General features: G+C 35.0%; 2 protein-coding genes across 2 annotated transcripts; both read right to left on the reverse strand.

Annotated features, from left to right (window-relative positions):
• Window positions 1-509: 509 nt before the first annotated feature.
• LOC145621318 (uncharacterized) lies at window positions 510-2,717 on the reverse strand. The gene is made up of 5 exons (XM_081676056.1): window positions 2,590-2,717; window positions 2,447-2,505; window positions 2,287-2,336; window positions 1,099-1,244; window positions 510-1,029 (listed from the first exon to the last, which is right to left on the reverse strand). Exons 1-5 carry the CDS (start codon window positions 2,607-2,609, stop codon window positions 825-827), a joined length of 480 nt encoding a protein of 159 aa, XP_081532182.1. The 5' UTR covers window positions 2,610-2,717; the 3' UTR covers window positions 510-824.
• Window positions 2,718-8,383: 5,666 nt separating this feature from the next.
• LOC145621075 (uncharacterized) lies at window positions 8,384-10,016 on the reverse strand. The gene has a single exon (XM_081675810.1). The coding sequence runs from the start codon at window positions 9,965-9,967 to the stop codon at window positions 8,795-8,797; it is 1,173 nt and encodes a 390-aa protein (XP_081531936.1). The 5' UTR covers window positions 9,968-10,016; the 3' UTR covers window positions 8,384-8,794.

A 10,016-nucleotide genomic window follows, 5' to 3' on the forward strand; every position in this document is an offset into this window, starting at 1 on the left:
CTTGAACAAACATTTTAGAAACTAAAATTTAATTCCATCCACAATTTTTTGTTTAGTCTGCATCAAGTTCCTTTTATTCATATACTAATTTTGCTTACTTGCATGAGAGTAACTTATGGAAAAAAAAAAAAAAAAGAAAGAAAATAGTAAAACAATGAAATACATCATTCTAAAAATGTCTTGAAGCCTTTCTTTACATTCCTAAAATTCATCCCTATTTTATTTAACAACATATACAATATACATGTCACCACTTTCTAGCTGTTGTAGTGAAGTTAGGAAAAATAAGGAGAGGTTGGTTTATTAATATAGACAATTTCTATTCCATATACTACCTCCGTTACATATTAGTTGCAACTTTGGGCAATATTTGTGAGAGATAAAATATTACAAAGTTGCAACTAATATGTAACAGAGGTAGTAGTAATGTTAACTAAAAAGTTTCATGATCATAAATTCATAATAGAGCCAAGAGAGAACTTATGCAATCGATTGAGATGTCTACCTAAGGAAAATTATAATCATACAAAAACTGCAGTTCGTATTTGATAAGACATTGCTACATCTACTCACCTAAAGCCATAAAAGACTGTTGGTGTGGTTGGGTTTGCAATGACTCTTTCATTTAAGAACTACATGACCTATTGATATTTTTAATAATTTCCATATAAGATGGATAATCAAGCCTACCAGCAGACTAAGTTCTTTTTCCATCGGATGATGATAGTCCCACAACATCTAAGTATCAGCAAAGCTTGACCTCTTAAAAATGCCTTCAGAAGGATCGATAGAAAAGCTGTTGCCAACATACCCAAGTTTGCCATTCACATCTCCATGGACTGTGGTTTTGACAAAGATTTTGATTTCTTCTTCCTTTTCTTCTTTGCATCGTCTTTGGACTTCTTCTTAACAGGCTCAGCTTTAGGAGCTGGTTGGGTGTTCACCAGGTACCGATGTATGGCAGCGAATGGATCGGATTGGAAAGCAGGATGTTTTAAGACAGCCTCCATTCGTTCTGTCTCCTTCAATCTGCCATCAACAGATATATCAGTAAATCAAGTTAAACAACTGTAATTAAACAGAGAATTAGCCACTCACACTAGTTTCTGTCTGGATTTGCAGTTCAATTTTTTAGGTGGAGGAGCAGGTTGCTGTGATTCTTTCACCTCAGGTAAGACTTCATTGAGGAGGGATAGGTCATAAGCTTTTAATTTCTTTTCCCGTTTTCTTGCACTCTTGCTTTTCTGGCAACGAAAGAAACAGAACACAAGTGACCAAATGCAGCAGTGATATAGAGTAAAAAAAAAAAAAATCAGAGAAATTAACCAAAAACATATATCCTATTACGATCGATTAAAGGCTATCACCAGTCCATCTGACTTGAATCTCCCTCCTCATTCTAGATGCTGCGCTATAACCAGTCACATTATCACCCAAAACCCTCCAAACTTCCTCAAATCTTTCAAGTTGTAGAAATATATCTATATCCACAGGAACAACTTGCATTCGATTGATTAAAAGGCTACACAACTACACCACCTCCCTATCCACCAAACAGTCATAGCAAAGTAGGCAGAGGCCATATTTCTGGATCAAGATCATTGGATTTTCTAAATCAACCTCGCTCCCTCCACTGTCGTTGCCTTCCTTTATCAGAATTAGGTGCCCCCACATTCTCCCTTTTTTTTAGTTTTGCTAAATTTTCACATTGCTCCTGATATTGGTTATGTTTGTGGTGATAGAATTGTTGAGACTTCAGAGACTCTTTCATTTGGTGGTGGTATGACATTTGACAGTCAGGTTTTTAATGTGTATGCCCTTCTATTCTTCCCTTAACCACCCAACCTAACAACGACCACCACCCTAAGCAACCACGCCAGCACATCGCCCTAGCTCTTAGGGTGGCTGTTAGCACAGCCACGCTAATTTATAATCGACTTTTGCTAGTTCTCTTATATACAGCTACAAGCTATAAGTCTATAGCTACAACTGCAAAGTGCATTGTATATCTCAATTTATTGCTAGTTCTCTTATATACAGCTACAACAACTGCAAAGTGCATTGTATATCTCAATTGCCAACAACCATAATACCTCCAACAATACACTAAATATACATATACAATTAAACATAACAAAGGTAATAAACAAATTATGAGTTCTGTCATAGCCTAAAGTTTTAATTTTTTTTTTGGATACTACAATGTATTTGTTTTTTTATTTTTTACTGCAAATTAATTAAGCTTGAGAAAGACAACAAAGATGAAGCTTGAATTAGAAATTTTACCTTTGCAATCGCCTTTGTAGCACTTAATGAAGCAACAGTTTCTCTGACTTCTGCACTCGTTTTGAACAAAACCCAGAATCATAAACAACCAAATCAACCATTTAAAGTAAAAACCCAGAAAAAATTAATAATATTTCAGTAATTGAAAAGGAATTATTACTCGAATAAAACTCAAGTTTCTTCTCAAATTTGCGATCTGCTTTCTTCGTAGCATCCGACCTAAACATCAATTTTGCAGAAATTTTAAGCCCTAAATTCATAAGAAAATTAACAATTGCAATAATTTTTTGAGGTAGGAATTACCTGATGTTTTTCAATCCCATATTGAATGATTTCCCGAGCTAAAGATTGAACAGAAAATACACCCTGATTATTTCTCTGATAATTCGCCGACTACGAAAAACAGAGAAGTTTTGTTTTTTTTTTTTCTTTGAGGAAAGAGAAAGAAGGTTTTTGGGCTAATTTTTTTTACGACCCAGCCCTAAAATAATAGGGTCTGACCCGACCCACTACATCTCAGGGCGGACCCTTAAAAGGGTTTACAGACTTGAGAGTGTGACTTTACAAATTTTACATTTGAGAGATCCGATCCAAACATTTTCATTTTGCATTTCACAATTCTTATAAGTGCTTGACAACCATTACGGGGTTATTCCGTTATTATAAAAGGGTTACTTGATCACTGTTATAAGGGTTACTTATCAGTGTTGGAGGTCTTTATTTATTTTACAAGCGGTCACATGATGTGGCCAACTGCACACAAAACGTATTATTTGTCAAAATTTATCTAATCAATTAACATGAATGATATGTTAATGTATCAAAATCATATTTTGTAAGTGCGTGCATTTGAACGCAATATCTTTGTAGGAATTTAAACTTAACTAAATTTATGTTATCGTGAATAAGTCCAATTAATTAAGTTGAACTTATCTTTAATAATGAGCAATATTTTACAAGTGTATATGATACACCCTCCACGTTTTTTTTTTAATTGTTACAGTTTGACTTCTTTTTACTATTTACATAATGGTTTTGACTTGATTAGTTTATTAATCTAAAAAAACAAGTATTATTGTATATTACATTGTTGGATTCGTTATAATGTATAATTTCATGATATCAGATTTCATATAATTAGATAAATTAGCTGTCAAAGTTGTGTTTCGGCATGCGTGTTTGTTCAAACTGTAACACTTGAAAAAATACAGAGGGAATACGTAATGTTGCTAGAAATTACACTAATTATTATTTGAAATTCTCATAGCTGTAAAGATTAGTACTCTGTAGATTACTAGATTAATAGTCCCTTACTTAAAGTGGCTTCAATTAACTCCACAATGCCCACAAAAGGAAAATAGCTCCGATGTCTAAGGGTTAAGCATTCCTCCATTCAAGAATTGAGCTTAAGTTCTTTCTTAATTAACCCTTTGATCACACTATATCCAATTGGTTAATGTTTGGTACTTAAATGATAATTAACTTCATCGATAATTAAGCATCACGATATTAGAAGCTAAGCTCCAATTCAATCGCGCTACTTGTATGTATGGTAATCCCAAGTTGTACATATTAAAGTATTAGAACAAAGAAGCATTGCAGACTTAACAATCAAAGGTCCTTAATTATTTGTATTTTCTGCAACATTCATATATATCATGTTCATTAGCCATTTATTTATGTTGGACCGCCTTATGCACAATATATACATGGGAGATGACTTTGAAGGTATGTATATACATTTCACTTCTTGTGTTTAGTTAACGCCTTGACCCGACATCTTAGGGAATTAACACGAAGTATTAATAGTAAATTATCAACTTGGATGCCTAGACCTCTACATAATAAGCTGTTTTGCAATGATGCTACAAACCCATCAGTTGAGAACTAATAATCAAATTCTTTAAAATGGCTGTACACAAGATATTCTATCTAGGGTGTTTTCTTTTGTCATTGACAGTCTTGCTAGATGCCGCGATTCCTCCAGGGAACACGAACCATCTCAAGAGAGCATCGTGTAAGATCAAAAAGTACAAAATGTGCTATAACTTAGAGCATGTTTGTCCCGAGTTTTGTCCTAATGGTTGTACAATTGATTGTGCTTCATGTAAGCCAATTTGTAATCCGGTATCCTTACCATCATCTCCTGAATATGGTTCGCCTCCAATTGATGATAAAAAAGGCGGTCAGATTGCAAATTGTTATTTTCCACCACCTGCACCTGAAGCCCCTTCAACTTCAATTCCAATATATCCACCTAAATTACCTAATACAACAGCACCATATCCTTCAACTTCAAACCCCGGTCCATCCGAGTCACCTACACCGCCATCTCCTCCTATTCTAGTCGTCGATCCAGCAGCTCCTCCCGATACAATACCAGTATATCCTCCTATTCAAATCGACGATCCAACCATTATTCCAACCCCACCATCTCCACCATCACCGGTCTATCCTCCTGATACACCTAGACCTTCATCTCCTCCTGTTCTAATAGTTGATCCAACCCCGCCTTCTACACCATCACCGGTCTATTATCCTCCTGATACGCCGCCTAGAACAACATCTTCTCGTACCCCAAACCCATCATCCCCATCACCTCCCTAATAGCCTATGCCACTATGGACTAAATAAGTGACAATGGCCGGGTGAAGCATTTGTTTTATTGGCCCGATCCCTAAGATGTTTGTAATAAATTAAGTTGTAAGCAAACGTCGTATATACCACATACATACATTCGTTTTACACTATTTGCAACGATTATTTGACATAAAGTGTGAGGAGAAAATCTGAAAATGTCTAATCGTTACAAATAATATGAAACGGAGGTAGTATGTATATTACACGTACTATTACTAATTAATTAATTTTCAAGTTGATTCAATGTTTGGCTATTGTTGGTGATTAAGAAGGTAACAAATTCAGTTCAAGTTTTCCTCAAGGTTTTTTCTTGTTTTGTACCTTTTTTTTTTCTTTACTACATCAAATACAAGTATAAAGTATGCTTCGTATATAATAAACGAATTAATTAAATGGATAAAAAAAATATATATTATGAAGTATAAACTAATTAAATTATTAACAGATTTATGTATTATGAAAAGTTGATAGGTTATTTATCATATTAAAATCTAGAAGAAGAGGCTCCTCAACAAATGGTATTTACGAACTCAATACACCACTACATGGATTCAGCAACATCAAGAATGTAGATAACATTTTTATTCTGACAATTTACATTTATATCATGTTATTAATTATTAATTACGATTGACGTGAATAAGGAGCTAAACTCCATACACCATCCTTAATTTCTTACAAACTACGGAGTACTCCTAAAATGAAAACACTTGCCATATATATACACTTGAGACTTTTTTTTTTTTTTTTTTTTTTTTTTTTTTTTTTGACGGGATTTACACTTGAGACTTGAGTCCAAGTTAAAGTCTCAACACTAGAATATTTGATGCTGCATATTTGGATTTTACTTTCCCATATATGGTTCCATAATGAGAAAAAAGCAAGTCTTCGTTAGACAAATAATTAAGCATTATTCAATATCATTCAAATTTTTGAATGTTTTCTATAACTTGTTTAGGCATAAAACCTTATATTCTATATAAAGTAGTGTCTCATTCTTGTAATTACATTAATTTGATTGTTGTCTTATCATATCATTTAATTATGTACATTTAAAACTTCTTCGATTCTACTATGTACTCATGTAGTATTAATCGTCAAAGTACAACTTTCTTTAGATATTGATACAATAACGAATTTTTACTTTTCATTTATCAAGTGTGTGCATAATCTTCAAAAATACGGATTATAACTTTCTAGCTACTGCACCTCTCACAGGTTTAGCCAACCCAACTCCGCAGGTCATCGCTTGAGAGTAGAGAGGGGAAGGGTAAGGGAATCCCCCTACTCCTAGGGGTGAGCAAAAATTACGGGTATCCGGAATTGGAGCCGGAACCGGAAGGGTCCGGAACCGAGATTGGACCCGGTGGTTCCAATTCTGGGTAATAAATTAAGGACCCGGTTATAACCAATTCCAATTCTCAACTTTTTGGACCCGGAACTAATTGGGTACCCGGCTATCCAATATATCCTAAACTAAATAAATTTTAAATAATAAAAATATGTTAAATGTATCTAATTTGTACAATAAAAAAAGTATTATTAATGCCTAACATGAATACAAATAGCTTAATGCATATATAAATATAAGCATTAAACACTAATAATGATACTAACTAAAATAAGAATCAGAATTTGTATTATATTTTAACAATTACATACATAAGTAGGTACCCGGAACCGGAACCGGTACCCGGTGGTTCCAATTCCAATTCCTAAAATTTAGTACCCAGGACCCGGTTCCAACCAATTCCAAGTCCGGGTCCTAAAATTTTGACCGGGTACCCGGTTTGCTCACCCCTACCTACTCCCAAGCATTTTATAGTTGGTGGGGTTTGAACTCGTAACCTCAAAGTCACAAGGTGAGTTCCCCACCAACTCCACCAAGCTTTGCTTGGTCCTAGCTACTTGTACTTGCTAATAGCAAATGAGAATACAATCATCCATTAATTTTATACGTACTCTAAATTAATCATCTTAAAATACGTTAGTCCGTACTATGTCAATGATTTAGCTATAAAAAATATTTCTGACTAATGTCAGTCAGTCAGTCATTGACTCATTGGATTCCAGTTAACGTCATTTCTATGTCTAATATGCGGTAAATCTGATCAACAAAATTTGCAGTATAGTTGAATATTGGTCATTTTATTTTATCCAAAATTAATACAGTACGAGTAAAATAAATTAATTACTCCGTATCATATGATCGATCAAACTATAACAGTGTCTGATCTGTACCTGGAGTTTAATAAATTTAACAACATATCTGGACAGAAAATTTTGGTTTTATATTTGGACCCACCATTTATTTAATTTTTTTTGGCGTTTAATAGTTTTTGCATTTGCATGGATGACATGCGAATGCTGCTACTAGTCTACTACCGACATTTACCCAACTTGACAACTGTGTCAATCTTTGTTTTTCAATTTGCTAAATGGCTCAACTATAAAATTAAAATTTATAATCAAACTTATGTATCCATTGATTAAGGTGTCGATTAAATTGTTACAAGTATTTAAAAACAAGGGTAATACTTCGTAGTTCGTACATGTTAATTGTATATATTATGTTACTCGATTAGTTTGAGTATTTGTGTACTTGATACCACTCAATATATTATTGTACTTTGTAGTTATATACTCCGTATTAATATTGCTATTACTAATACAAAGGTTGCCAAAAGGCGACTAGTTTAATATTCTTATTGCCATCATTTGATTAAAGCTATGGGTAGGCATAATTTTAGCAAAGGTGATTACTTTAGAAAAATTGAATATATTCTTCCCATCATACAATTAAAGTAGATGACCAAGTGTTGTGCCTAGGTTTTTTTTAGAGTTATCGTGCTAATTTCGTACCCCATGTCCCCATATTGTGCTTCATTCACTTTCAAAACCTTGGTAACAAAAATTGTGGTCCAACACGGGGCGAGCGGTGTTACTTAGCTCGTACCCATGCTGTATAAGATAGACCAATTGTGCCATCTTTAAGATCAAATCATAAAATGATTTAGATTAAAAGTAGGGCATATGATAAAATTTGCATGCGACATATATAATTTTTTTTTAAAGATAGATCTCAAGGAACATAAAAATGAAATCGACAAACTAAATAAACAACATTAGCTAGATCTTAAAAGGGGAATAGACAATTGAAATTAAATACGATTAGTTGTTTTGAGTTATTATTTCCGATAATATTGTGAAAATTTGAGCAATGAGCATACACATGTAACACGTATCATGTGTATTGCTACTAATTTTACTCCTTATTTACATAATTGTTGGTCTATAAAGAGCTATTGTGACCTGAAAGAGCATAGATATAGTCATATAGATAAAATTCAATCCCTAATTTGATATTTAAATTCATTACATTCATCAAATCTACTTTTCATTTACATTAATTGACAATAATCTTAAAATAACTAATCGAACAATTTCATACGACAAGTAATGAATAAACTACTACGGAGTATAAATCTTATTATTTCAAAAATTCTAATATACACATTATTATACACTTTTATAAAGTAGCATAGTCCTACACTACACAAAATACCCTTCCTCTCTCGAAAAAAAAAAAAGAAAAAAAAAATGAAAGTGAAAGAAAATGAAATCTACACGCGCATGCAAATTAGTTTATAACCCTTCAAAAGCACCACAAATCTCAACCGTCCACGTAAGCCCGCAAAAACCACACAATCTCCCTCCTCACCTCATCAACGGCCAAAATCACATTTCCCCACCAGAAAGTAATACCACGCGCCACCTCAGCAAGTAGAAGTCATTTATTCAAACAACAATTTTTCAAAATAATTAATTTATTTTTCAATTAATTAATTTTCCCGACAAAGTTGACTATTCAATTTTTGCCATGTCTTTTACCGCCGTAAACTTGCTTACACACTGACATCGGTTTTTGCAAAGGCAAGCATAGCTGCGACTTCGGTGGACACCCACGTAGACAATTATCCCCCAAACTTCCGGCCACCGGAGATTCTTCTCCGGCACCGGAAAACAATCCCGGCGGCGGAATCCCCGTCAAGTAATTTCCATCAAGAAATAATCTCTTTAAACTCCTCTTTTTACTCAGCTCCAATGGGATTGATCCACGTAAGCGGTTGTACCGTAATGAAAGTGAGGCTAAAACAGGGTATTCCGTCAAATTTAAAGGGAAATACCCTTCGATTGTGTTAAACCCCAAATCAACGGCTACTAATGAGTTGTATTTCGTAGGCTTCCAGATCTCGACACGTGTTAAACTGTTGTTCGAGAGGTTGATTTGTTGCAAACCCGGAAGTTGGAAGAACCATGATTGTAAAACCCCGGTGAACGAGTTAGCACTGAGTTCGACCGTTTCAAGCTGAGTCAACTCGGAGAAGGAGGATTCCGAGATTAACCCAGATAATAAGTTTGATTTGATTGCAAGTTCGATTAGATTAGGGGGTAATTTGGGGAGATTACCGGAGAATTTATTGAAGCTAAGGTCAAGCCTGGTCAAATGAGAGAGAAAATGGAGAGTATTAGGGAGAATACCAGTGAGGAGATTACCAGAAAGGTCAAGCTCTTGAAGAGATTTAAGGGATGAGATTGAGGAAGGAAGAGGGCCAGAAAAGGAATTTGATCTAAGAGTGAGTTGTTGGAGGAGAGAGAGAGAGGAGAGAGAAGGTGGGATTGAGCCGTGAAATGAGTTTTGACCGAGGTCAAGGATGATTAGTTGGGTGAGTTGAGAAATGAGGGGGGTTAGTGTGCCGGAGTAACCGACTGAGTCGAGTGTGATTGAGGTGACTCGGTTGGATGAGCAGGAGAGTCCGCAAATGAAGTGGGTTGTAATGGGTTTGGAACATGGGTCCGAGGTGAAGTCCCAGCTTGAGAGGCAGGAGGAGGGAGGGATTGATGAAGGGGTGATGGAGGATTTTAATGATTTTATCGCGGCGATGTCGGCGGGGGCGGTGGTGGAGAGGGAGAATGGGAGGTGAAGGAATAGAAATAGGAGGGAGAGGAGGTGGTAGAGGTGGCGCTGGGGTTTAAGCATGATGAGGGAGTTTTGGAGGGGTTTTTTGGTGGAAAAAAATGAAAGAATA

This window comes from Chenopodium album, chromosome 27 (genome assembly GCF_948465745.1).
Source record: "Chenopodium album chromosome 27, dcCheAlbu1.1, whole genome shotgun sequence".
Taxonomy (NCBI): Eukaryota; Viridiplantae; Streptophyta; class Magnoliopsida; order Caryophyllales; family Amaranthaceae; genus Chenopodium; species Chenopodium album.